Here is a 27,938-nt window from a genome sequence, read left to right as displayed (position 1 = left end):
TCCCAAGAGCTCCCGTATCAAAGTGTGCGAGTAAGAAGGTTACAAAGAGACGGCCCAGGCCACGCAGGCGGGAAGGGCCCGGATAGGAAGCGCTGTTTAGTACCAAAATGCTTCCCCCAAGACACTGAAACGGGCTACAAATGAGAATAATTTAAATTCTCCATCCTGTACAGTATTTACAGTGCCCCTGCGGGCATGGGAACTTCACCCACTGGAGGTGTGCTCAGTGAGCGAGGCACCAGCCCCAGGCAGCCGGGCCTCGCCCCTGGGAATGTGAAATTCGAGACCGAGCAGGGCCCGGCAGGGCAGCACAGTAGGAGGGGAGGCTCTAGCAGCGCCAGCTGGAAAAGAGGGAGGATACAGAGGGCACTGCTGGGCCCTGCCTTCTGCAGCAGGCTACAGCTCTGCCTGCTTCCGCTCTAACACACTCACTCCTGCGCTGCAAGCGCCAGGTGCTCAGCCACAGCTGCTTTCAGGAGCACGCTCTCTGTCCCAGTGACTAGGGCAAGCCCCTGCTCCTGTGCAGACCAGCTGCACTAAGTGCCCAGGACTGAGAGCCCTGTTTGCCCTGAGACTGAGAAGCCATGAGCAGAGCCAGTGGATCAACGAGGGAGCAGCTGGTGTCAGTCGCTCTCGCTGGAGTCACTGCTCTGTTCGCCTTGCACCTTGTTGCGATGCTGCATGGCACGGTGGTAGGCGATCTGCACAGACTTGCGGATGTTTGACTTGCGGCCCTCCAGCATCTTCTCCTTATCCAGGTCCTGGTTCACACCCAGTGGCACAAGCTTGGTCCGGGGCAGCCACTGCCTGGAGGAAAGGACATCACACCTCATTTGAGGCTTCCCATCATCTGCATACCCCACCCCCTCCCTGGTGGAGTTCACTGACTTGCCCTCACCACCACCCCCAGCAGGCCATGCTCTGTCTTGCTGGGGGGCACAGAGCTGGCACACATCAGGAGAAAGCCCTGGCCCGGCCCTTACCAGGTGCGCTTGTTGTCAAAGAAGAGGACGAGGTAGAGATGCTCTCGTGCTTCCTGAGTCATCTGCTCTCCCAGCTTCAGCACCTCCAAGGGAGGCACTGGAATGGGGACGCCATGATGGAACATACCCTCCCGTGGCATCTTCGGATCAATGATCTGCCAAACCAGCAGGGAGACAAAGGTGAGATCCCAGGGAAGGGGCAGGAGGGGGAGCATAGAAGCCCTCACCAGCCCCACTAAGACACTGAGGAAAGCCTTTCCTGGGGGGTATAAAGACAGAATCAGGATTGGAACAAGCAAAGTGTTGCCCGGCCCCTAATAATCCGCTCTTGCACCCCCGCTCCCTCCCCCCGGCTCAGCTCTTGGCAGCAGTATCCCTTGGAACCCCACCCAGCAGGACTTGGTTTGAACAGTTCACTCTTAAGTCTTGTGCTTAGGACCCAAAGGCCCCGTGTCAGTGATTGCACTGGAAAGCGGCTGGCTGACACCAGCTCCCTGAGCGCCATGTCGGTCACCGTGACAACCCGAAGCAAAGGGGCTGCAGGTGTGTGCAAAGAGGCAACACCACAACCAGTTCAGGCTAAGTCACAGGGGCTCTCTCCAGCTCACATCCCCACTTCAGAAACAGTCTTAGCTCATGCTTGTGTTTGCAATTCCTTGCCTTCCGCGATGGGCCTCTGGCATCACTGACAAGACAGCAGCTAGGCAGCTGGTGTGCAGAGAGCACTGCCTGCCATGCTGACCAACAGACTCATTGTTTCCTTCTGTCGTCTCTGCTCTTCGGTTTAGACTGCGAGCTGACTGGGGCAGGCTCTGTGCATACAGCACCTAGCACAGCACAGGCCTGGTCTGTAACTGGGGCTCCAAGGCAATGCCCCAATACTAACAAACCAATTGTCTTGAGAGCCTCAGGGAAGAAGAGCCTCCAGCTCTCCAGGGGCTGCGCCTACCACTGGACTCACAAGTGAAGCCGTATTGGAGACCCTAGAGCCCGCAGCTCAGCCTCCCGTCACCTTGGGGACCAGATCTGCAGGGACAGGGGTATTTCCACGCTCAGAGCTCAGGCTGGAGAACCTCCCTCTGAGGTTTGATTGCTAGATTTTAAGGCCAGAAGGAACTTTATAATCTGAGCACCTGCATAACACAGGCCAGAGAGCGCCACCCAGTGATGCCTGCACTGAGACCCACCACTGGGGCTGACTAAAGCAGGACTAGTTAAGAACTGAGGAACAGCTGGGGCCAGGATCACTAGCCAAGGGAGCCAGCCAGCAGGCCACACTCTAAAGGGATTCACATATGATCATCAGTAGGACTGTGCTGGGTCAGACCAATGGTCCAGCTAGCCCAGTGTCCTGGCTCTGGCAGTGGCCAGGTGCTGTAGAGGGAATGAACAGAACGGGGCAGTTATCGAATGATCCATCCCGTCGCCCACGCCCAGCTTCTGGCAGTCAGAAGTTTAGGGACACCCACAGCCCGGGCTTGTGTCCCTGCCCACCCTAGCTAACAGCCGTTGCTGGGCTGTCCCCCATGAACTTGTATCGTTCTTTTTTTGAGCCCAGTCATACTTTTCTTCACATCCCCTGGCAACGCGTGCCACGCGAGAAGTACTCCTGCCTAACCATGTTATGTGAAGGGGCAAATGCTGCTTCCCTGTTCACCCGCCCCACCAGTCACGATTTTACAGGCCTCTCTCCCATCCCCCCAGTCCTCTCATTTCCCAGCTGAACAGCCCCCGTCTTCTTGCTCTCTCCTCATACGGAAGCCGTTCCATGCCCCTAGTGAAGACCATGCATAAGTGTTCTCTCTGGGAGGCCGGGGGCAGAGGAGACCTGAGGCCACCCCCAGATCTCAGTATAAGACCCAAGAACAGGGGTACCCCACAGGATTTGCACACTGGAGCAAATGGCAGATGTGCTTTAGCCCTAATTGTTATGGGAAACAGCAAGCCCCTTAATTCCCCCACTAGTCACAGGGCTCAGGGAGACTAGCCTACTATTGGCACAAGAGCAGCAAGCCTCCAGCCGGACTGGCCCAAGGATGGCAGTGACATGGGGTGCAGATCATTTGGGTGCAAAGGGAGGGGATTCCCAGAGTTCTGGCCCATCCAGTAAGAGTGTCAGCTCGTTGGCCACAGAGAGTCCATCCAGTCCCTCACTATGAGCCAGGCAAAGGTTCTGCCAGGCCCCGGATCCTGCAGGGGGAGCAAAAGGAGAGACGAGGACACGCAGCCTGCTGTACCCACCAGTGCTGGGTACGATGGGTACCCCCGGCACTTAGCCCACACCAGGTCCAAGGCATCCAGAGAGGAGTCTTCATCTTCCGACAACCACCCGGCTCCACGCCCAATGCTCTTCCGCACCACTGCGCCAAAGAAAAGGGGGGAAGAATTAGCACCGATGCTTCCAGACAGTGACAGGAGCTGGAGGCTGCTGGCCGAGGCCCAAGATACTCACTGCTGTGACCCACCCCTCGCCCAGCACCAACAGAGTACGACTCGTTTTCCGTTCCAGAAGTATCCTCACTGCTGTCCTCTGGGAAGTTCACACGGGAGAAGGAGGGCTTCCCTCTGCCCTGCTTCGAGGGCGTCGTGCTGTGGGAAGGCAGGGGAGCAGTCCTGTTACTAGGCGCCACATTACCCTTCCAGGCACTGCGTGCGTGCGTGTTTGTGTGGTGGGAAGGGACCTTAGGACACCCACGCTTTGGGGAGGAGGCCAGCTAGTGCCCTCAGGAATAGAGCCCACAGCGCTCGGCAGAAGAACTGCCCACAATAGTGTCCTGAGATATGGGGCTCTCCAGGTGCCTTTGAAAGGGGGAGTCAGTGGTTAAGTGAGAAGGGTTCCCCCAGATGGCATGGGCCCCCCCCACTTAGCCTGGGTCTTCACTCCAGGGCAGGCCTGGGGTCCCTCTATCCACAGAGAGGAAGGAACTGGCACAATCCACCCCGTCCATGCTGGCCTCCAGCAGACACACGTGCGGGAGCAGCCTCTGTGCAGGTCTCTGGTTCGGGCTCTCCGGCCGTGGCCTCACCAAGAGGGCTGTTTGACAGCTACCCGCAGGGCAGGGCAGGGCTGAGCGCTGGCAGACTTATAGCTTGCCAGGCCCAACGAGTCTCAGCGTCTGGGCCTTCTGCCCCTCGGCAGGCGTGGCTTTGGGCGCTGCATGTGACAGGAAGGGGCAGCGGTGGCGGGTGCTGCAGCCTTGAAAGGGTCACTGCTCAGGGGCTTTACGAGCAGGCTGTCGGCCCCACTCCTGGCACAGCCGCTGGGACGGAGCCCCTGGCTGGCCTAGTGCCGGGGCCAGCCGGAGCAGAGCCGCCGGCGCGGTACCTGGTGCGGTCCGAGGCAGCGCTGCTGCTGCTACTGCTGCTGGACTCCGAGTCAGAGCTGCTCCGCGGAAGGCTGCAGTCGTTCCGGTAAACCAGGAAGCTCTTTTTAACCGGCTGGCTCCCGCCACTGAAGCCATTGGCTGACAGGTCTGCAGCAGAGCCAGGTGAGGGACAGCGTAAGTCACACACACGGATCCAGCACAGCCCCCGCCGACCCACGCTGCTGCCGCGGCCACACTCACCAAGGGGAGGCTCTTCGGTGGATTTATCGCTGTCACTCTCTGAGCTGGAACTTGGCCGTGGGCTCCTCCCTCTTTTCCGCTGGCGCTGCGACCCCTCCATTACTGGAAGCTGGGGGGGACCTACTGGGCTACTCCCATGCCCTGCAGCTAGCTGACTGTCCCGGTTCTTGGGTGGGCGTCCGGGGCGTTTTGGGGGCCCTGCGGTTTTGGGGTTCTTTTTGGAGAAGAGCACAGAAGTCCTCCGGCCGACCTCATGCGCTGGGGTGGAGGAAGAGTTGGGGCCCAGACCTGGAAGATGAGGAAGAAGAGAGAGGATGAGAGAAAGCATGTTCAGAAGCTGGGCAGCAGGCTCCACCACCCTGCCCCACTCCCAGCTCCCCAAGGGAGCTCTGGAGATCTGCCCCCACAGCTCCCACCGCCTCCGGTGAGGCCCTCGGGCAGCAGTGTGCACAAGCACGAGGGGAGAGCTGTGGGGAGCCCAGAGCTAGCACAAGAGGCTTCCGATCAGCAGCAGAGCTTCATAAGGAAGGGAAAGTCCCATGCCTTGTCCCATCCTGCGGGAGCCTTGCTCCTGGGCCTTGCCACCACTGCCCTCACATCACCAAACCGGGGCAGTTAGTGGAGTTGCTGAGACTCCTCACCGGAGGGGATCTCTGGAGAAGACTCCACCCTAGCAGGTGCAGCCACTCCCTCATGTTCAGAGACGCCAAATTCAACGAAAGGAAGCAAGATGAGCAGCAACAGCATCTCCCGAATTCCTCAGGCTCCAGCTGGGAGCTGCCCAGCCCTGCTGCACCCCTGAAAAGCTACTGACATCTGAAGTGCTTGTGAAAAAGCTTGCACTTCCTTGTGCTAAAGGCCCAGCAAGCCTGCAGCAGGAAAGTCGTGCAGCCCCCCAGGGGCCCGGACTCCCACTGGGCCCCATGCCCACAGTCAATTCATGGCCTGTGGTTATTTCTGAAAGGGACTGGTTTGAAGGATGGAATTTCTGCCATGCTCTCAAGGCAGCCAGGCCCAAAGCCTCCTTCCTCGTGTGCACCAGGGAAGGGGGAGCTTGTAGCTGGTCAGTGGCTCAGCCCCTAGCTCTTGGTTGCTGCATTGTCCTCCAGGAAGCCTAGCTGACCAGCCAACACTGCTGGCTCCCATCCACCTCTGACTCCGTCCTCTGCAGCCTGGCTCCAAGGCACAACGCAGGGAGCATGCCCTGTCAGCCAATTAACTGCCTCTTGGGGGAAAGCTGCCAAACAAGTGGCAGCTGCAGGCAGGTCCTGGCACAGCTAGGAGACAGGAAATGAAATGCTGGGCACCTGGTGCAGCAAAAAGGGAATCCTGGATTGGAAAATGCCCAACTCTACACTCTGGAGTTGGCAGCTGTTCCATCTGAGACGAACAGGACAGGTCATGCCTGCCAAAGCTATTGATCCCAGCTTTCCTGACCTTCCTGGGTCACGCTCACGCATGGCCCTGCTAAGGAGTGCCAATATGTGAGGTGTGGTAACCCTGCCCTGGCACTAGCCCCTGCAAACAGCAGCACAGAATGCTGCCCTGGGGCGGGCCGGCCAAGGAGGGGGGCACGAGCTGGGAGGGGGCTCGGGACTCACCCGAAGAGGCAGTTGGAAAGAGCTATAGTGGAAGGAGGAGGATGCAGAAGCTGGAGTGGGTGGAGCTGGGGAAGAAGGTAGGGGATCAGATAACAGAAGAACTGGGAAGTGAGAAGGAGGAAAGCAGGAAAAGAGGAAAGTCAGACCTGGCTCTGGGACCAGACACTCAGAGAGGGAAGTGGAGGGAAAACATCTACAGATGTGCAGCAGAGAGCATCAAGGCAATCTACCCGGTTAAAACAGGACAGGCTCCAAAGACAGTTTAAACCAGATCCTGCAAAGGGTAAGCGAGACATCCCCTGCCCCCAAAGAGCCTGAAGCATGTGACCAGAGATTGACCGTTGTCAGATTCAGCAGGGAGAGGGGAGTGTTGACCTGGGAATGTGCCCTGGGGATTGGAGACCTGAGAGCCTGTCACCTGAGCCGGGAGGAGGAAGGGGAGGTAACACCTCTGCCCAGGAATGTGAAGACAGGCTGCAGGAGAGAGCCTGCTGGGGGGGGGGGGTTGTTTAGTTTCAGTTTGGGGCTGGGTGGAGGAACGCAGGGAACCCCAGGGCTGGGGTCTAAGCTCCCTGCTCCCCCAGAAGGACTTGACTGAGGGGTCCTGGTTGTACCCACAAGCTCTGGTTTGGACTGTGTTCCTGTTGTCCAATAAACCTTCTGTTTTACTGGCTGGCTGAGAGTCTCAGTGAATCCCAGGAAGAGGGGTGCAGGGCCTGGACTCCCCCACACTCCGTGACACCGTCTAGTGACACAATACAGGTCAAAGGGGCCCAGTGCCCAGGTGAAGGCCCCAAGTGAAGAAACCCGCTTGGGGACAAACTGGGTGCAAAGGGACAGCCTCAGGAGCAGCCACCCCAAGGAGAGGCAAAGAACAGGCCAGCGAGAGCAGAGATGCACTGCCAGCCCAGGAGAGGAAAAGCTGCCCAGGCTGCCGGAGAGCGATCTCTGTTGCTGACAGCACGGCTTTGGACCTAGCTGGGCAGCGTGGCCAAGGCCCCATGGATCCTGAGCAGGGATCCTAGAGATGGCCGTTCTAAGCATCATGCCTTGGCCACGACTGTCCAAATTTCAGCTCCTGCTGCCTGTAGGGCTTTCCCGTCTCACTTCTCAACATGTCAAAGGAGCCCTTGTCTTGGTTTGCTCCACCTCCCCTCCCAGTTAGCCCAGCCGGGTCAGCCCACTCCTCTCAGCAGGTTCCTGTCCCCGCCCACACCCCGCCTCTCCTCCTCAAGGGCCCAGCCCGACCCCCATCCAGAGCCCCACCCCCACCTAGGCTTCCCCCTGCCCCCATACAGGCTCTCCTGGCCCCACCACCACCTGGGCTCCTGCCCTGCCCCCATCTGGGCTCTCCTCCCAGTTAGCCCAGCCAGGTCAGCTCACTCCTCCCAGCAGGTCCCCATCCCCTCCAGCTCTAGCGCCCCCGCCACGCGACTTCACCCCACCCTGGGCTCTCCCGGCCCCTCCCCCACCCGGGCTCCTGCCCTGTCCCCATCCAGCCTCTCCTCCCCAGGGGCCCAGCCGGACCCCCATCCAGAGCCCAACCCCCACTTGGGCTTCCCCCTGCCCCATCCAGGCTCTCCCGGCCCCACCCGGGCTCCCACTCTGCCCCCATCTGGGCTCTCCTCCCAGTTAGCCCAGCTGGTTCAGCCCACTCCTCCCAGCAGGCCCCCTGCCCCCATCCGGCCTCTCCTCCCCAGGGACCCAGCCCGATCCCCATCCAGTGCCCTGCCCCCATCCAGGCTCTCCTCCGCAGGGGTCCTGCCCCTACCTGAGCTCCTGCCCTATCCTCGTCTGGGCTCTCCTCGCAGTTAACCCAGGCAAGTTGGGTCACTGCAGGGAACTGGCCAAAGGGTTCCATCAGCCTACAGGACAGGCCCCAGGTGGAGCAACGGGTAGTGATCAATGGCTCCATGTCTAGTTGGCAGCCGGTATCAAGCGGAGTGCCCCAAGGGTCGGTCCTTGGGCCGGTTTTGTTCAATATCTTCATTAATGATCTGGAGGATGGTGTGGATTGCACCCTCAGCAAGTTTGCAGATGACATTAAACTGGGAGGAGAGGTAGATACGCTGGAGGGGAGGGATAGGATACAGAGGGACCTAGACAAATTAGAGGATTGGGCTAAAGGAAATCTGATGAAGTTCAACAAGGACAAGTGCAGAGTCCTGCACTCAGGATGGAAGAATCCCATGCACCGCTACAGACTAGGGACCGAATGGCTAGGCAGCAGTTCTGCAGAAAAGGACCTAGGGGTGACAGTGGACGAGAAGCTGGATATGAGTCAACAGTGTGCCCTTGTTGCCAAGAAGGCCAATGACATTTTGGGCTGTATAACTAGGGGCATTGCCAGCAGATCGAGGGACGTGATCGTTCCCCTCTATTCGACATCGGTGAGGCCTCGTCTGGAGTACCGTGTCCAATTTTGGGCCCCATACTACAAGAAGGATGTGGAAAAATTGGAAAGTGTCCAGCGGAGGGCAACAAAAATGATTAGGGGACTGGAACACATGACTTATGAGGAGAGGCTGAGGGAACTGGGGATGTTTAGTCTTCAGAAGAGAAGAAGGAGGGGGGATTTGATAGCTGCTTTCAACTACCTGAAAGGGGGTTCCAAAGAGGATGGATCTAGCTGTTCTCAGTGGTAGCGGATGACAGGACAAGGAGTAATGGTCTCAAGTTGCAGTGGGGGAGGTTTAGGTTGGATATTAGGAAAAACTTTTTCACTAGGAAGGTGGTGAAACACTGGAATGCGTTACCTAGGGAGGTGGTGGAATCTCCTTCCTTAGAAGTTTTTAAGGTCAGGCTTGACAAAGCCCTGGCTGGGATGATTTAGTTGGGGATTGGCCCTGCTTTGAGCAGGGGGTTGGACTAGATGACCTCCTGAGGTCCCTTCCAACCCTGATATTCTATGATTCTATGATCTTTCCCTCCCAGAAAACTGGAAAAAACAGCATCTCTAGTTGGTTCCCAATCCCCTTGGGAGGGGCCCCGCTGCAAGGAGGAGCTCCCAGCCATCTTCAGGGACACTAATGAGGAACCAAGGAAGGAGCAGGACCTCCCCCCACCCCAGCCTCTGCTCTGGGAGGGAAGGTCCATGGCTGCTGATTCTGCATCCTCCACCCTTCTCATGCCCTGCCCAGATGTGGGGTTACGCCAAGCCCCTGGGCATAATGTGCTGTGCCAGAGCGTCAATACCACCTCCCAGCCAGTACCTTTGCCAGTTTCCTGGCTGCTGCTCTCCTCTGCAGCGCTGTCGGTCTGCATGTCCTTCTCACAGGGGTGGTGGGCCTGCAGAATCCCCCTGGCGGAGGGGCCGTGTCTGTCCAGCACATCCCGTGGGTAAGCCAACTTCCGGCGCAGGACTGTGATCTCCTTCTTGATCATCTTGGCACGGCGGGAGCGCCCGATGCTCTGCTTCCCAGCATTGACCTCATCCAAGTGCTCCAGCAAGATCTTAAGCTGCTCCTCCAAGGGCAGGTGTTTCTGGTTCTCTGACAGCAACAGCCGCACCTCCTCTGTGGGCACAAAGAGGGGCAGATAGGTGAGAGAAGCCAGGTAGGTCTTTGGAATTCCCTTCCTCCTGGACAGGGGACATGGCAATCCAGAGGGGATTAACCCACGGGCACTGAACAGTCACCTGAAGGGGCCCAAGAGATGAGCTCCTTGGGAATGGAGGAGCCGAACAGGCTTAGCCTCAGAAATGCACAGAGAATAATCCACATCATGCTGAATGGGCCAAGGGACTGGCAAGAATAAGACAGGGGTTTGCAACTGGATAAAGCAGCACAAGAATCAATTCATTCGGGGGTGTCCTGGAACAGGGAGAGAAGGGTCGTTCCCCCACCACCACCCCCAGCTCTGGGGAGACCCCACTTCCTGGGCCCTGTGCTCAGCTCCAGGCCCCTCAATTCCTCCAGCAGCCCAGACTGCAGGGACAGGGCCAGCCCTGCGGGTGGGTGGTCCAGGCGGTGGCCCAGGGCGGCCCACCAAAGGGGGTGCCGTGCAGGGTTTGCCCAATTCCTACCTGACCTGCTGAGAGCTAGCTGGGCTAACAGAGGCAGCAGACAGGAAGGTGAAGCAGCTCTGGAGAGGGGGGGAGGGACCCGAGCTTCAGGGGGTAGCTGGACGAAAAGCTGAGCGAGAGAACTCCTCCAGAGCCGGGGTGACCATCCTCCCCCAGGCCCCACTGCTCCTGTCCCCCCCTCCCATTCCTCCCCAGAGCTCCTGGTCACTCTGGACTGGGCATATCCTCCTGTCTGCTGTGTGCGGGGGACTGATATCAGGGTGTTCCCCCTCCCCACACCTGTGTACCTGGTCTCTACTGACCTGGGATGATGGGACGGGGGAATCGGTGTGATCTGCTGCCTCTATGGGTCCCAGTAGCAGCTGCTTGGGTCTGAACAGACCTTCAGGCACCTGACCCTGAGTGCTTTCTTAAAGAGATAGCGTGCTCGCCATGCAATCAGCACACACATGGTCTTTCACACACTCCCCTCAACACATACACCTCACAGCACAGTCCTGATATCAGGAGCTGCTGCTCTTTTGCCCTTTCCTTACACAGCCTGCAGGGAAAGTGACCTGGATGCAGGGAGCCCGGATGTCGCTCCTTGCTCCCCCCACACAGCTCCTGTCACTGCATCCAGATCAGTTTTCCCATGTGGGGGCAGAAGGGGGATGCAGAGGCTAGGGGCACAGGAGGGGGGCAGAGGTTGAGGTGAAGAGGGCACAGTGCAGGGGTTAGGGGTTCAGGAGGGGAGTGCAGGGGTTGGGGTCAAGGGGGCACAGTGCAGGGATTAGGGGCACAGGAGGGGCCAGGGGTTGGGATGAAGGGGACACAGTGCAGGGGTTGGGGTGAAGGGAGGGTGGGGAGCCCATGGGGGCCAAGGGCAATGGGGGGGACCCACAGGGACCAGGGTCACCAAAATGCAAGTTCACCCAGGGTGCCATGTTCCCTAAGGCCGGCCCTGTGCAGGGGCGTGGGGATGGCCCTGATAAGGGCAGTGCCCTCCATTCTGCACCCTCACTGCTCTGCTGGAGGGAGCTGAGAGGGGAGCAGTGACTGAAGGGAAGAGTCTGGCTCGGAGGCACACAACAGCAGCTTGCCAGAGGCCCCTGCATGGCACAATATGCACGACGTCACCCTCGAATCCTTAGCACAAGACCACAAAAACCAGATTCTCTTGTTGCAGGCTGACCCTGCGCACCAACAGCACCATGGGGCAAGCCAGGAAGCCCGTCTCCATCTGGGCAAGCGTGTCACAGCTGCCAACCAGCAAAATGCACCTGACCCTTGGGGTCCAGAACTGACCTGGGACTGGCCCTGTCTCTTTGGGGAAAGGGCATGTGGGCTGGCTAGGAGACATAAGAGGATGTGGCAGAGACTGCGGGGGGAGGATGGGGGCACTAGATTATGCGCTGAGGAGGGGGGACAATCTTGCCCTGGCCTCCAATGATCTAACAGAAATTCTCAGCTGTGACTTCCACGGGTGACCCTCCTGCATGCAGCCTTTGCACCCTCGGACGGGGTGTCAGTACCCACCCTCCTCCGTGTCTCGGTGCAGCGCTTCGTCCACAGGGATGCAGTGTGGAAAGTGCATGCCTGTCTCAAAATCAATGCCCATCTTCTCCGCTTGCCGGCGAGCCTGGCGCAGCACAGCTCCCCCCTGCTCTCGCAGCCGGACAGCTGCACGGTAAAAGATTGTGTCCTTGGCATTGTATTTCAAGCAATTGCTGACAATCAGGTTGAAATCTTCCTCAAAGTCATCAAAGTTCAGGTAACGATAGGCCTCCAGGTTCTGCTTCATGGTATAGAAATCCATTGGCTTCTTGATGTGATCTAGATAGTCTGGGACCTGCACAGGGAGAACAGTCAGATCTGAGCCTGGAAGTCATACCTCAGAACTACCTGCTCCAAGAAAACAGCTGTTAGAAGAATCCAGTCCTGGTGCTTTGCCCCAAATGGCGTTGCATACCCTGCAAACACTGCCCGCTCTGTGTAGACACAGGGAACGGCAATACCCCGGCATGACCAGACTGGGGCTAGACAAGCGGCCCTGCATGCTGCAGCCCAACCCAATGCTGGGAGTAATACAATTAGAGGTATTTCAGAGGTGCCATTGCACACCGCACAGCCCTAGCCCTCTCCTCCAGCCGGTGGCAAGCAGGAATCCGGCCCCGGCTCTGGAATTCCCCAGGGCATGGCAGAGGCTTGCTTTAATTCCAGATGGGTTGGAGGGGGTGGAATTTCATAGCCCAGTTACACAGGGCTCCAAGACATACAAACACACAGAAAATTGGCAAGAATGGGGCAGCGGGTGCAGGCAGGCACAGTGCAACCCTCTCCCGAGCCCCTGGCAGGACAAGGCCGAGAATGGCAGAGCTGACAGACTCCGACAGTGTTTTCTGCTGCACCCGCTCGGGAGAAGCCTGAGACCAAACTCATTTCATGTCTATGCCTAGACAGAGTGCTTCCAAGGGAACGGATGGGAGCGTGCTGAGGGTCCCACTGCACCTTGCCTTTCCAAGCAAGGAGACCCGCTTGCCTGGCCTGGCTTGGCCCACCGTGCACACAGAGAGACAGTTGACACACAAGAGGAAGACGGACCATTAATCTCTCTGCCAGTCCCTGCTCGATGCTACAGTCACAGCTGTGCTCAGCTCAGCTGCCCATGTCCCCACTTAGCTAACTGCCCCGGGCTGCCCGCTAGCTGTCTGGAGAGCACCATTTGCTGCCCTTGGCATGGGCAGACGGGGTTGAGTTCGAGCGAAGTAGAAATCTGGGGGGAGGGGGTTCTTACTTCGTAGATTTCTGTTACCTCAGACAGAGGGACCGGCTCGCTGAAGATGTTGCCCGTATCCTTCTCCTGGAGCTGCTCGAGAGTCCTGCGGAGGAGGATGAGGAAGGGGGTCAGCTGCATCTCCAGCGCCACCTGCTGGATTTTAATCTGAAACACAAGAACAGGGCGGGACTGAGCCTTTTGCCTCCTTGACCATGCTACAGCCAGCCAGGACAGCTACTGCCCTTGGGACGCAGACAAGGCTCACAGGGCGAGATCTGGACTTCAGAGAGATCCGCTTTGTAGCAAAGAGGAGCCATTTCCCAGCTGCTTCAAGAGGCCAGCCTCCCCGCGTGCTGGCTGCAGGCGGGGTACTCTGACTGGAGAAACAGGCTCTGACTCAGCCTGTCGATGCCAGTGAAAAGCAGAGATGCAGGGACTGCACCTGCACTTCCCAAAGCCCCACCCCCGTTCAGACCCTGCTGGGGCAGGGCACCGTGTGGGCACAGACAGGAGAACCAGCCAGTACCCACAGGGGGATCCTGCGCTCCTCTCCCTCCCCACACTCTATGGGCTCGCCCCACAGCTCCTGCAGGATGGGCCTGTGCGGTCACCCCCAAGCTCCCGGGAGGGACACACAATGGTTACCGTCTCTCTCTTGAGCTTCTCCCGTTTGCGTATCAGCTCCACCAGCAGGCGCGCACGCTCTAGGTCATGGCGAAGGCGCTGCCATGATTTCAGCTGCTCCTTCAGGGCCCAATTCTTATCCTCTGTCTCCCTCTGCAGGAACATCAGAGACCATGAGATGGAGGGAAGCAGCTCCCTGTGGCAGTGTGCGGGCACTCTTTCCCCCGTGAAGAGGGAGGGGCCTGACCTATCTTTATTTTAAAAAACCTGCCTACATTTTCAGAAGTGACTTGTGATTCTGGGTGCCCGGCACACCCAAAAATGGGTTGATTTCCAGCCAGTGCCAAGCCCCTGCGGTGTCTCCAGTTGGGCAGTCGCTTCTGAAAATGCAGGCTCCTCGTCCCTGAGGTTAGAGAGACCCTTCCCAGCACTGACCCCGCGCAGCACGGCCTGCCAAGTATGCAGATAGAAAAGCTGGCGTCAGCTGCTCAGAGCTCTGCTAAAGGACAGCGGAGCAAAGCTGGTAACACTCCGGCCAGTTTCGCTGCTGGGGCAGCAGGGAAATGGTGAATTTCACTCTGCTGGGGATAGCTAGGGGCAGGCAGTGGAGCTGCTCTCTGGGAGCAGCCCACAAACCTGAGAAGGAGCAGAGTAGGGGAGACCTCTGCCCCATCCCAGCACCCAGGGTGCCGGAGAAGAGGTAGGGTAAGAGACGCCCACGAGCCAGGAGGCTCTAAAGTGGTGAGCAGGGAGCAGAAACCCCCTGCTCCTTTCCAGAAACCAGAGGCACCCACTAGCGACAGACTGACGCAGATGGTAGGAACAAGAAGGGCCCAGAGCCAGAACTCTGGTAGGACCCCTGCATCAGGAATGGGGGACTGTGTTTTTCCTCAGGACACTGCCATGGACCTCACTAGTAGGTCCCCCACTCTCAGCTGGCCTCTGGCTAGCACTCTCTAGTAGGTTTTTCCAACCCCTGCCAGCTGGAGATGGGCAGGAGAGACCAAGCCAGCAAGACACACTCTTTGCATCCCTCCCCACGGTGAGCTTTGGAAGGTCATTGCCTGGCAAGTCTAGGATGCTGAACAGAGTAGAGAAAGGGGAAGCAGCTGTGGTGCGGAGCTGGGACTGCCCTTTCCTCCCAAGGACAGGTCGGGCCATTCTCCGGCATGGCTCTGAAATTGCAGGCATCACGTACAGGAAATGCTTCGGCCCCAAGGCCCTGGGATGCACAAAGCACACAGGGCATCAGTGCCCAGAGCCCACCCCGTACCTGGTCACAGTTCCTTTGTGACTGCAAGTGTGTCTGCAGCCGGCGCAGCAGAGGCACCCCATTGCGGGACTGTCTCTTCAGTGTCCAGTAGCTGTGAAGTCTCTGCATGAACTGGCTCTTCCTCGGGATGGTTAAACGGTTAGTGATCTTACTGAGCCTGGGGAGGAGAGGGAAAGCACGTACATGATCAGCCAAGTGAGCCCTGCCACTACCAAACCAGGCCCAGCAAGAGGGGCCTAGTCACACAAGCCAAACACCAGAGACCCAGCTCAGGGTTGGCTGGGGAGTTTCCTGCAAGGCAGCAGTCCAGCTGAGAAGGGCATGGGACAGACAGGCTTCTCTGCGGGACTGTGCTCCATGGCATTCTGGGGGACAGTTATCATCCTTCCTCCTGCACACCAGTCTGGCAGGCGGGGCTGGGAGCTCTGCACAGGGGTGTCGCAGACAGGATGGGCCTTCGCAGGCCTCTGTGAAAATTACAATTATTATGTGCACGGTCGTAGCGCCCACATCCTGGGTCTGGGCCCCGTTGCTGGGCGCTGCACACACAGCGAAGGTCCCTGCCCTGGAGGGCTCCCAACACACAATCCGTGTGCGTAAGAGGAGGAAAGGGGGGATCACGGGGCTACAGGGTTAGCACCAGGCCCAGCTGAGTGACAGGGCCCAGGGACTCCAGGGACATGGGTTTCTGTTGTCAGTCACCAGCTGAGGGGCCATCACTGGCCAGCCTCAGGGCCCTGTTTCTTGTGGGGCTCGCTGCAGGGCGGGGCTTGAGGAGGGCTGTGCAGGCAGCAGCCATGTGGCCTGGGACGTTGACCCAGCCATGGGGGCCTACAGGAAAATCTTAGTCCAGCAGTTCTCAAACACATAGTCTATGGGAGTCTGCCAGACACCTGGCGCTGACTCTCCTCAGTACTGCACATGTGTTCCCAGTGCTTATTTCCCACCTGGGCATCCATCAGGCTCATGACAGCAGTGGCTAAGGAGCTAGCAAGAGCCAGGTGCTGTACAAAGTCCAGCACAGAGCCACCCTGAAGAGCTTACGGTCTAACGAGACCAGAAAGACCCAGGGCGGGGGAAGGCGTCGAACGCCAGCTGAGTGACCAGTGTGGTGGCAGCAAACAGCATGCTAGGGCCATCACTTTTGGGGGGCGGTGTTAGAAGGAGATCAGCTAAATGGAAAGGAAAGGGAAAAGAGGGACAGAGGAGAAGAAGGGGAGAGTGAAGGGCCAGTGTGGCGTAAAGCTGAGGTGAAGAGACTGGGGAGGGTTGGCGCAAACAGACAATCCGCACAGTCCAGTCCTCTAGACACCCAGAGTCCCTGCTTTGGCTACTCCTGCAGCTCCGCAGCTGGAGCCTCTGGCTGACTCTGGTCTGTGGGGAGCTGGGGGCTGGGCAAGGGGTGGAAGGTGCCCCTAACAGACCCTCTGTTTAGATGTGATCCATTCTTCCCCGTGTGCCACATGCATTTCTGAGGGAGCAGGGGAGGGCAGCCCTGTTAGATACTTGTTGCCACAGTTTGCACAGTAATAGCCAGCATTTTCACACACAGTTTCTCAGAAACAGGAGGGCCCCAGGTCAGAGCAATCACTTCTCCATGTGCTCCACTGCGACATAGTGACAGCAGCAAGCACACACGCAGGCTGGCAGGGAGTCAAACAGGAGTCAAATCACCAAAAGGAGAGACTGCAGGCCCAGAATCAACCAGGAGAAAGGCAGTGAGCCAGCCTAGTCGGCAAAAGGCCACAACCCCAAGCCATCAGCTCAGGAACAGAGATCTCTCCCTGCACAATACACCACAGCACTGTCTCTGAGCAGTCTACACCCATGTGAACCAAACCCCACCACTTCTGCCTATCCATCCCCCAGCCAACAGGGACCCAACACAGCCTCAGAGATCTACTATCAGCCTGAAAGAGAGAGTTGGAGTCTAGCCACAGGATGTGCTCCAAGGAGGAAGTAGACTCAGTAAATATTCAGTCCTATCAGGCATCCAGCGTGCTAGGATTTCACATGGTCACTGTCCAGGCCCTAGTTCATCCCTTCTCCCCATATCACAACACAAGAACAAAGAGGCATTTAATTAAACGGAAGATGGCAGACCGCATGAACTGGCTCTTCCTCAGGATGGTTAAATGGTTAGTGATCTTACTGAGCCTGGGGAGGGAGGGAAAGCATGTACATGATCAGCCAAGTGAGCCCTGCCAAGCCCAGCAAGAGGTGCCTAGCCACACAAGCCAAACACCAGAGACCCAGCTCAGGGTTGGCTGGGGAGTTTCCTGCAAGGCAGCAGTCCAGCCGAGAAGGGCATGGGACAGACAGGCTTCTCTGCAGGACTGTGCTGCATGATATTCTGACCTCAAACCCAATAAGAGGAAACACTTTATTCACACAACATGTAGTTAGTCTGTGGAACTCTCTGTCACATGATCTCACTGAGGTCAAGAACTTCAAGGCTTAAGCCAGTTTCTAACTATTAGAGACCAGGATAAGGTCTAACAAGGAGGGGCAGATCATCCCTAGCGTGGGGTTCTCCTTCCTCTGAAGCTTCTGGGGCTGGTCATGGTCAGATACAGAAGACTGGATTAGATAGACCCTGGGTCTGATCCAGTCTGGCAATTGCTATCTCCTTGCAAAGCCCCACTGCTCTGCTGGTTACCAGCCCTTCATCCTCTTACCCAGCTCACTTAGCAAGGCCACTGTACAACTGGCATGCTCCCTGTCCTGCTTGGAGGGTAAACTGCAGGTCATGAGACAGCTAACAGGAGGTGAGAAACACCATGAGGACACCACAGATCCTGAGATTAGATGACCCTTGTGGTCCTGGCTAACCTTATGGGTCTGTGGAGCACAGGGGGTTTCCTAGTTCCCACAACTTCTAGTTGTGCTCCAGAGGAGAGCAGGTACCACTACAGGCTGGGAGACGGGGCTGGTTAACAGCCAGCAGAAAGCATAAAGTTAGTGCCTTTCCTGGGACCCTCACATGGTATCCCAGCAGCCAGCTCCATTCTGCACAGACTTCTTCAGCAGGATGGCCTTGGCCCTAACAAAGAGCTGAAAGAGCAGTAGGGCCAAGGGGAGAAATACAAGTCAGATAAATTAACAGTACCCCCTTTCTTCTACAATGGTTTGTTCCAAAGTCCCTGAGGTTAACATAACAGGAAGGGAACCCTGGGAACCCCCAGCTGCTTCCTGCTGTTAGACTAAGAGAAGCCCCCTCCTGCTCCTGCCCCAGCCACACAGAGGAGAAGAGGTCAACTTGGACGGAGGAAACTGGCAGCAAGCCCCGGAGTCACACTGCTTGCCAGATCCACCAGCAAAGCCACCGAGCACCGCGAACACGGAACGAAATAAACAGAGCTTGGAGGGGCTAATGACAGGGACACAGACTGTCTGGACAGGCGGGCCGTACCTGTGGGGGGCACGCAGGGCCCCGAGGCAAGGGGCCATACTGGGGGGAGGACAGGGGACGCAGGACCCCAAGGCAAGGGGCTGTCTGGACAGAGGGGAGAGTGCTGGGAGCCGTACCTGTGGGGGGCATGCAGGGCCCCAAGGCAAGGGGCCATACTGGGGGGGGGCCCAGGACCCCGAGGCAAGGGGCTGTCTGGACAGAGGGCAGAGTGCTGGGAGCCATACCTGTGAGGTGGGATGCAGGGCCCCAAGGCAAGGGGCCGTACTGGGGGGGGCCCAAGACCCCGAGGGAAGGGGCTGTCTGGACAGAGGGCAGAGTGCTGGGAGCTGTACCTGTGAGGTGGGATGCAGGGCCCCAAGGCAAGGGGCCGTACGTGGGGGGGCCCAAGACCCTGAGGCAAGGGGCTGTCTGGACAGAGGGCAGAGTGCTGGGAGCCGTACCTGTGGGGCGGGATGCAGGGCCCCAAGGCAAGGGGCCGTACTGGGGGGCCCAGGACCCCGAGGCAAGGGGCTGTCTGGACAGAGGGCAGAGTGCTGGGAGCTGTACCTGTGAGGTGGGATGCAGGGCCCCAAGGCAAGGGGCCGTACTGGGGGGGGCCCAGGACCCCGAGGCAAGGGGCTGTCTGGACAGAGGGCAGAGTGCTAGGAGCCGTACCTGTGGGGTGGGATGCAGGGCCCCAAGGCAAGGGGCCGTACGTGGGGGGGCCCAGGACCCCGAGGCAAGGGGCTGTCTGGACAGAGGGCAGAGTGCGGGGAGCCGTACCTGTGAGGTGGGATGCAGGGCCCCAAGGCAAGGGGCCGTACCTGTGGGAGGCACGCAGGGCCCAGAGGCAAGGGGCTGTCTGGACAGAGGGCAGAGTGCTGGGAGCTGTACCTGTGAGGTGGGATGCAGGGCCCCAAGGCAAGGGGCCGTACTGGGGGGGGGCCCAGGACCCCGAGGCAAGGGGCTGTCTGGACAGAGGGCAGAGTGCTGGGAGCTGTACCTGTGGGGTGGGATGCAGGGCACTGACACCACAGGTGCTGCCGCTCGCTTTTCTGCCAGGATCTTCCTTGCCTTCTTCATTTTGATTCTGGATTTGGCCTTTGCCTTCTTCACCTTCTCTGAGCTCCAGCCTTTGCCCTCCTCCTCCTCCTCCTCGTCCTCCTCCTCCCCTTCGCTGTGGGAGAGGGCAGGCAGCCTGCGCACAGAGCCGGGTGGCGTGTGGATGTCACAGTAGGCAGTTTTGCGTACACTGAAGGAGGTGCCGTTTGCTCCCGTCTCCCGGACGGGCTCCATTTTCATGTAGAGTCCAGCCTGCTGGGCACAGGTGACATGGAAGGCAGTGTAGCAGTTGGCTTTATGGCACTGGATGCAAGCCCCAGAGCCACGCTGCTTGCAGATGTAGCAGGTCAGCTTCCACCGGGCAGGTGGGATGTGTTCAATGCTGTCTATGGGCTCCAGGAACACAGTGTTGGCAAAGCAAACCTCTGGGATCCAGAGGGCACAGACCACATGTGCCCAGCGCCCATCATCTGTCTGCTTGAAAGCACCACCCTTGTTCGGGCACAGAGCACAGTCCACTGCCCTGGAGGGGGACTGGAGACACCTTCTGCAGAGCCACTGGCCCTCGGGGATGTAGGGCACCCCATAGCACTCCTGATGGACAGCCAGGTTGCACATGTCACAGAAGAGGATGACATTGCTGTTCTGACACTCTCCATCATTGCAGATGCAGCAGACTGCATCCTCATCAACCAGGGCATTGGGGTCCCCCTTGTTGTGACTCTCAAAGTAGGACTCCTTCTCCAGCCGGTCCATTAAGTACTCAAAGATCTCCTGGGGAATGGGACTCACACCCTCTGTCTTCCGTCGGTCATTCATGATATCCAGCCAGATATAATCTTCCTCGTCCATGTCATACTCCACCTCCTCATCCAGCTCCTCTGCTGACTTTTCAATGTACCTGAGAGGCACATAGAGAGGGAATGAGTGACTGGGAGGGACCAAGAGCTAGTCCAGCCTAACCTTCCAAAGGGACGAGAGGGGGAGATTTTACCACCAGGGCCACAAAGCAGCAATGAGCCAGAAAGAAAAAGGAAGGGGAAGGAACCCACTGAAATGAGAGTTGTTGCCGCACGCCCCTTTTCTCAGTTACTGAGCAGAACTGCAGTATGCTGGTGCGGCCAGCACAACACAGCAAGCACACTGCACCAAACAATGCTCCTGCTTGGCAACTGATGAAGCTTGGGGTGTCTCACGAAGACAAGGCAATCAAACGGAACATGGTAAAAACCCCCAAGCAAGTTCCCATGTGTTCCGGGGCCATTTGACCTAACAATGCTGAATTCTGTGGAGAGAAGGCATAGAGCACAGTTTGGGTTTGTCATGAAAAGGGACCGAATACTCTCTTTCCCTCCCAATTGGGGGATTTGGTTTTTGGAGGAAGGGCTTGACCTTCTGGTTTCCTATTCCAGCAGCTAAGGGCAGCACTGACCTCGCCATTATCCTCACCCCCTCCCAAACAGCCACCCCGATGAGGCACAGGACTTGGAGATCTCTAGTACAGGGATCAGAAATTCAATAACGCTGGCCTCACATTCCAGAGACAGAACAGCAAAGTTCAGCTAAATGGTCCCCATTAGTCTGCAGACAAGTGGGGTAGTTCAGCTATTCTCATGGGCTGGCTGCCACATCAAGTCCCACTTGGAATCTCTTCTTCACGCACATAAGAGGAGAAACTTGTATTGTGTTTTAAACACTTACATTCTGGAGCAAATTCTGCAGCCAGTTACACGGAGCAGAACAGTGGAAGACACAGGGTACGTCTACACTGCGGCAACACACAGCAGCTGGCCTGGGTCATCTGACTCGGGCTGTGAGACAGTAAAATTGCAGTGTAGACCTTTGGCTTGGGCAGGAGCTAGGCCTCTGAGACCTGCAAGGGGGGAGGGTCCCAAAGCCTGAACGTTTACACTGCAATTTGCTAGCCCCCAGTCCAAGTCCGGTGACATGGCCCAGTCACGGGTATTTTACTGAAGTGCCGACGTACTCTCAGGAACCATCAGGCTCCCGTTCCTCCACCTGCTATGGGACTGTACCAGTGAGAAGGGATTTGATAACAAGAGAGGTTTTGGCAGCCAGACAAGAAGTGGGAACCGAGTCTCCAGCTTACAGACCCCAGTCCAGGGCTAACGGAACACCACAAAGGGGAGCAAAAGAAAAAGTCCCTGGAGCCTGAAACAACAGTGCAGCAGGATCTGTAGGATTCGCCTCCCCAGACAGGCACCAGAGAGGCCCAGAGAAGGATCAGACAAGTACCATCTACACAGCGCCTGGACAAAGTACTAGTAAATAGAATATGGGGAACAATCCTGCCCCAGCCCCTGGGGGACAGCTTAGATGAAACCTAGCAGGGAGTCCCCCCGCCCTCCAACATGCAGATGGTACCTGTAGTAAGAAGTGGGGCGAGGTGGTGCATCAGGGGTGTCCTGCTCCAGCTCCCGGTACACCACCTCTGGGAGCTTGGGGGTGGTGCCTGCAGAGGCACTGTGGTGATGGTGGTGGTTGGAATCCTTGCGCTTCTCCTTGTTCTTGTGCTTGCCAGCTTTAGGGGTGGTGGCCGGGGTCTCGGTGTTCTCCTTGTTGCTCCCATTCTCCGGCAGCTCCTCAGGAGCCTCCTCATCCTCTGACACTACATCCAGGTTGTCAAAGATGCTGATGCGGTGCACGCGTCCGTGCAAGTCCACTTCCACCATGCGCTGGGCCTGGGCGTAGGTCATCACTTCACGGCCCGGTGACTGCGAGGTCTCCGAAGCGCTGGGGGACTGCTTGTTGGCGGCGCGGGCCTGGCGCCCCTTCTTCTTGTGTTTGCGGATGGGAGTATGCTGGGGTGGAGGGGGGTTGTCATGGTCATAGTGGTAAAGATGGTACTCGATGCCGCTGTAGCTCTTGTAGATCTTGCGGCAGGTGCCCACGGGGCACTCGTAGGGGGGCTTGGTTGCCCGCAGATTGTGGCAGAATGTCTTCACGTCAAAGTCCACCCCCATGGCGTCACCTCTACAAGGGAGAGGGGTGCGAGACAGGCATGGGGTGCTGTCACGTGCCCTCGCCCCCCAGCGCTCTCACTACCCGCCCTGCCCCCTCCCTCATCCCCTGCGGGCTCGCCCCCGGTGCCCCCCGCCACTCTCCCGCCCCCCGGTGCCCCCCACGCCCCGGGCTCGTCCCCCGCCCCACGGTGCCCCCCCGCGCCCCCCGGGCTCGCCCCCCCCGCCCCGGGCTCGCCCCCCACGCCCCGGGCTCGTCCCCCACGCCCCGGGCTCGTCCCCCGCCCCACGGTGCCCCCCCCGCCCCGGGCTCGCCCCCCCCCCGCCCCACGGGCTCGCCCCCCCCCGCCCCACGGGCTCGCCCCCCGGTGTCCCCGCCCCGGGGCTCCCGCGCGGGGCAGCGGCCTGGGACGCACCGGCCGCCCGGAGGCCGCGCTCAGCGGCGGAGCCCGGTCGCGGCGGGCGGGGGCGGCGGGGCCATGGCGGCGGCGGGGCCGGGCCGGGCCCGGAACAATGGAGGCTCCGGCGGCTCCTGGCGCGGGGCGGCCCCGCTGGGTAAAGCGCCTCGCGGCCCTTAGCAACCGCACTTTCGCCACGGCCGGGCGGGACAGCGGGCGGGCCGGGCGAGGCCGCGCCGGGCCGGGCGGGACAGCGGGGCCGGGCCTGGCTGGCGGGCCGGGGCGGGCCGCGCCCTACAGCGCCCCCCGGAGCCGGGCCGCGCCGGGCCGGGCGAGGCGAATCTGCGGCCGGGAATCACTGGCGGCTCCGGCCCAGCCAATGAGCGCGGGGGGCGCCGGACGCCTGGGTTCTCTCGCTGCTGGCGGTTCGAGGAGCAGGCCCCGCCCCCCCCGCGGCCAGCTCGGGATAGGCCCCGCTGGGGGGGGTCGGCGGGGGGCTGTGGGGGATGCAGGGAGGGCTGTGGGGGGTCGGAAGGGGGGATGGGGGGCTGTGGGGGATGGGGAGGAGAATGCAGGGAGGGCTGTGGGGGGTCGGCGGGGGGCTGTGGGGGATGGGGAGGGGAATGCAGGGAGGGCTGTGGGGGGTCGGCAGGGGGGATGGGGGGCTGTGGGGGGTCGGCGGGGGGCTGTGGGTAATGCAGGGAGGGCTGTGGGGGGTCGGCAGGGGGGATGGGGGGCTGTGGGGGATGGGGAGGGGAATGCAGGGAGGGCTGTGGGGGGTCGGATGGGGGGCTGTGGGGGATGCAGGGAGGGCTGTGGGGGTCGGCGGGGGGGATGGGGAGGGGAATGCAGGGAGGGCTGTGGGGGGTCGGAAGGGGGGATGGGGGGCTGTGGGGGATGGGGAGGAGAATGCAGGGAGGGCTGTGGGGGGTCGGCGGGGGGCTGTGGGGGATGGGGAGGGGAATGCAGGGAGGGCTGTGGGGGGTCGGCAGGGGGGATGGGGGGCTGTGGGGGGTCGGCGGGGGGCTGTGGGTAATGCAGGGAGGGCTGTGGGGGGTCGGAAGGGGGGATGGGGGGCTGTGGGGGATGGGGAGGGGAATGCAGGGAGGGCTGTGGGGGGTCGGAAGGGGGGATGGGGGGCTGTGGGGGATGGGGAGGAGAATGCAGGGAGGGCTGTGGGGGGTCGGCGGGGGGCTGTGGGGGATGGGGAGGGGAATGCAGGGAGGGCTGTGGGGGGTCGGCAGGGGGGATGGGGGGCTGTGGGGGGTCGGCGGGGGGCTGTGGGTAATGCAGGGAGGGCTGTGGGGGGTCGGAAGGGGGGATGGGGGGCTGTGGGGGATGGGGAGGAGAATGCAGGGAGGGCTGTGGGGGGTCGGCAGGGGGGATGGGGGGCTGTGGGGGATGCAGGGAGGGCTGTGGGGGTCGGCGGGGGGGATGGGGGGGGGAATGCAGGGAGGGCTGTGGGGGGTCGGAAGGGGGGATGGGGGGCTGTGGGGGATGGGGAGGAGAATGCAGGGAGGGCTGTGGGGGGTCGGCGGGGGGCTGTGGGGGATGGGGAGGGGAATGCAGGGAGGGCTGTGGGGGTCGGCAGGGGGGATGGGGGTCTGTGGGGGGCTGTGGGGAATGCAGGGAGGGCTGTGGGGGGTCGGAAGGGGGGATGGGGGGCTGTGGGGGATGGGGAGGAGAATGCAGGGAGGGCTGTGGGGGGTCGGCGGGGGGCTGTGGGGGATGGGGAGGGGAATGCAGGGAGGGCTGTGGGGGGTCGGCAGGGGGGATGGGGGGCTGTGGGGGGTCGGCGGGGGGCTGTGGGTAATGCAGGGAGGGCTGTGGGGGGTCGGAAGGGGGGATGGGGGGCTGTGGGGGATGGGGAGGGGAATGCAGGGAGGGCTGTGGGGGGTCGGAAGGGGGGATGGGGGGCTGTGGGGGATGGGGAGGAGAATGCAGGGAGGGATGGGGGGGGTCGGCAGGGGGGATGGGGGGCTGTGGGGGATGCAGGGAGGGCTGTGGGGGTCGGCGGGGGGGATGGGGAGGGGAATGCAGGGAGGGCTGTGGGGGGTCGGAAGGGGGGATGGGGGGCTGTGGGGGATGGGGAGGAGAATGCAGGGAGGGCTGTGGGGGGTCGGCGGGGGGCTGTGGGGGATGGGGAGGGGAATGCAGGGAGGGCTGTGGGGGTCGGCAGGGGGGATGGGGGTCTGTGGGGGGCTGTGGGGAATGCAGGGAGGGCTGTGGGGGGTCGGAAGGGGGGATGGGGGGCTGTGGGGGATGGGGAGGGGAATGCAGGGAGGGCTGTGGGGGGTCGGAAGGGGGGATGGGGGGCTGTGGGGGATGGGGAGGAGAATGCAGGGAGGGCTGTGGGGGGTCGGCAGGGGGGATGGGGGGCTGTGGGGGGGTCGGCGGGGGGCTGTGGGGAATGCAGGGAGGGCTGTGGGGGTTGGCAGGGGGGATGGGGAGGAGAATGCAGGGAGGGCTGTGGGGGGTCGGCGGGGGGGATGGGGGGGTTGTGGGGGTTGTGGGGGGTTGGTAGGGGAATGCTGTGGGGGGATGGTAGGGGTGCCATGAAAAATGCATTTTGGGGCCGCTTTGCTGGTAGGTTTCTCCTGAAATGGGCCATGGTGGGTGGAGCCCCGTGGGGAGCAGGCCTGCCCTGTGCTGGGCCGGGCCTGCCCACCCCTGGGGCCGGGTAGGTGATGTTGTTGCTCCTGGAACCTGTGTGCTCCTCTCTGCCAGTCGCTTTGCCTGGTTATTCTGGGCTGGGCCTGGTGCCTGGGCTGGGGACAGGAAATGCCCCATGTGACACCCGCCTGACCCTGTTCTTCATTGATTCCAAGGCCAGAAGGGTTCCTGGTGATCCCCGAGTCTGACCCCTGTGTAACACAGGCCAGAGACCTGCCCCCCTCCGTAACCCCGAGAGCAGAGCTGTTAGAAAACAGCCACTCCTGGTTTAAACCCTGTGGGGCATGGAGAATCACCAGGCCCCAGGGAAGTTGTTAGAAGGATTAATTACTCCTCCTCTCAAACCAGGGGGTGTGGAATGATCCAGACCTAATGCAGGAGTTTCCACACCGAGTCCCCCCCCCCCCAAAAAAAACGAACCCCCTCCCAATGGCCCTGGCCCTGGGAATTGAGTGCAAGAGGCAGTGGGTGGAGCCCTCCACTGAGATTCCTGGCTCTGCTGCTGGGTGGCCTTGGGCAAGTCCCTGCCCCTCCCACCCCCTGTCTATCTAGATGCTGAGCTCTTCGGAGCCAAGCTTGACTATCAATGTTCATCTTGTGATGCTTTCTGGTGGGGTGGGGGTCTGTCCCACGCCCGGCACAGTGGGGCCCTGATCTCTGCTGGGCGGGCAGGATGCTGTACAGGTCTGGTTTGCACTGTGGGGCCCTGATCTTGGGGGGTGGGGGTCTGTGCAGCAGGTGGTATAATGACGCCTGAGTTCTGTCAGGGGGAGGGGAGGCTGGGGGCTGTGCAGAGCCCGGCACAGTGGGGCCTGATCTCAGGCATAGCCATAACATGAAATGCATTCAAGGCTTAGCAGAGAGGCAGGCCTGCTAGCAGCATGCTTCATCTATAATAGACTCCCCCGCCCCTCCAGCCCCCAGAGCTGTGAGGCACCCAGGAGTAAAGTCGTATCGGAGACCCTAAAGCCAGCAGCTCAAGCTCCGATTACGATGAGGAGCAGAGCAAGAACAGGCCTGTTCCTAGACTCTGGAGTTTGTCTACATCTGTGCAAAGGTGACCTGGGAGTTGGGGGAGAGGGGAGGATGGAGGTGGGCCCAGAGCAGCTCCCTCCATGCTGCAGTGCTAGAACCCACCCAGGGGATCAGTGCTTCCTGCAGGGCGCAGCTGGGCTCCAGGCGTCTGTGAAGGCAGGTGGTTCCGGATGCTCCCCACCTACAGTTGAGCAGTGAGATCTGGAGGGGCTGCTGCCACAGGCCTGGGCTGGTGCTGTCTTGGCCCTGAGTGCTCTGTGTCCCAGGACTGGCCATGATCTTTCAGGTGGGGTGAGCCTGCGTGGGTTCGCAGCATAGCTAACAGGTTGCTGGGCGTGCAGAGGTGCTTTGGCCACACATGCCCACGCTGGTGAACGGCCCTCAATGCTCGTTTAGAGAGAAGTTAACACAAGGGACATTGCTCTTGGCTGGCAGAAGTCTCACCAAGCTGTCCTGGTGACCAGGGACTGGCTAGGATGCAGCCTGCACTGACCTGCTACGGGTAGATCACTAAACCCTTTACTGCTAAACTACTTCCTTAGCTGTAGGCTGTGCCAGCCACATAATGCCTCATGGCACGGCAGCACACGAGCGCCCAGCACAGAACCCCCCAGGGGCAGCGGTGGTACTGTGTCGTGGCCCTTCCCTGCCCCCTACCGCACCATCACGGCATGCCCCGCCTGTCACCTGGGAGTGTTTGCACTAAAGTGTGTGTGGCGGGGGGGATGCGGCAGTCCCTTAACTGGGGCAGCTGCTTGGCCCATCCAGAGCAGGAGGGCAGGCCAGCTCCATAGCTGCCTGCCATGATCTGCCCTGAACAGAGCTGGGCTCCCCAGCAGGGACCACAGAGCCCAGCCGAGGCTGGCAGAGTTGCCCTGATTGATCGGAATAGGGACTGGCACCCACCCCCAAAAGCTGCAGGGTCTGTTTGAAGAAATGGCCTCGGCTAGGGTGTGCTCACAAATCATGGGCTGGCTCCCTGGCACGTGCCCAAGGCCCCATTAGCCCTGCCCCCAGCTTGTCCCTCTGCCCGGCTCAGGCTGAAGAGCCTGGGGCAGGGGGGTGTCTGGGGCTCGATTTGGCCAGTCCCTGGCAACCATTGAGCCAGGGATTTCCTGGGCGAGTGCTCGGCGTGAAGGAGCTGGTGGCCCAGTCGCCCTGTGCCCTCACCCACGGTCCCCAGGGGAGATGGTGGGTGGGAGCCCCAGACAGGTTTGGAGGGGGGCAACCCACTGGCCGAGCCGTGCAGCATGGAGCCTGCTGCCCATGATCAGCAGGTGCCTGAAGAACAGCAGCCCCTGCCCGCAGCTCCATGTGGCAGGGCCCTGGGACCAGGTGCAGGCAGCTCTCACACCCCACTGCCATCTCAGGCCCAGGCCTGGCTCTGCCGGGGACACTGCCATGGCCTGGGCAAGGACCCAGGAGGAAGCCCTGAGTCCCAGCTGGGGGCACTAGCCTGACGCTGCCGTGTCAGCAGGGAGCAGTGTGGGGGCTGGCAGGAGAACAAGCCTGCGGGGCCTGAGCCAAGGCTGCCCCGAGCCCCAGCACAACACAGGCACGGGGCACCAG

At 60.4% G+C, this 27,938-nt stretch overlaps 1 protein-coding gene across 2 annotated transcripts; it reads right to left on the bottom strand.

Annotated features, from left to right (window-relative positions):
* Nucleotides 1–135: 135 nt before the first annotated feature.
* BRPF1 (bromodomain and PHD finger containing 1) lies at nt 136–22,846 on the bottom strand. 2 transcript variants are annotated; one of them, XM_073350798.2, is made up of 14 exons: nt 22,680–22,846; nt 21,668–22,276; nt 19,224–20,183; nt 14,830–14,986; nt 13,578–13,709; nt 12,951–13,097; nt 11,693–12,005; nt 9,363–9,665; nt 4,550–4,837; nt 4,309–4,456; nt 3,436–3,572; nt 3,225–3,343; nt 984–1,138; nt 136–807 (listed from the first exon to the last, which is right to left on the bottom strand). In XM_073350798.2, exons 2-14 carry the CDS (start codon nt 22,264–22,266, stop codon nt 624–626), a joined length of 3,642 nt encoding a protein of 1,213 aa, XP_073206899.1. In that variant the 5' UTR covers nt 22,267–22,276; nt 22,680–22,846; the 3' UTR covers nt 136–623. The 2 variants fall into 2 exon arrangements, with proteins under 2 accessions (XP_073206899.1, XP_073206900.1); XM_073350799.2 differs by having other exon boundaries at nt 12,969–13,097.
* Between the last annotated feature and the right edge of the window lie 5,092 nt (nt 22,847–27,938).

The sequence above is a fragment of the Lepidochelys kempii genome, chromosome 7 (genome assembly GCF_965140285.1).
Source record: "Lepidochelys kempii isolate rLepKem1 chromosome 7, rLepKem1.hap1, whole genome shotgun sequence".
Taxonomy (NCBI): Eukaryota; Metazoa; Chordata; order Testudines; family Cheloniidae; genus Lepidochelys; species Lepidochelys kempii.
The sequence above is the reverse complement of the archived record's forward strand: the minus strand, read 5'-3'. Positions and strand labels throughout refer to the sequence as shown.

Bases quoted from the DNA above. Each gene is read 5' to 3' on its own strand.
- BRPF1 (XM_073350798.2), bottom strand. From the start codon at position 22,266: ATGGGGGTGGACTTTGACGTGAAGACATTCTGCCACAATCTGCGGGCA. The intron at 20,184-21,667 runs GTACCATCTGCA...TGTGCCTCTCAG, and splicing joins CGCCCCACTTCTTACTACAG to GTACATTGAAAAGTCAGCAG. The intron at 3,344-3,435 runs GTGAGTATCTTG...TCTTTGGCGCAG, and splicing joins GCGAGGGGTGGGTCACAGCA to TGGTGCGGAAGAGCATTGGG.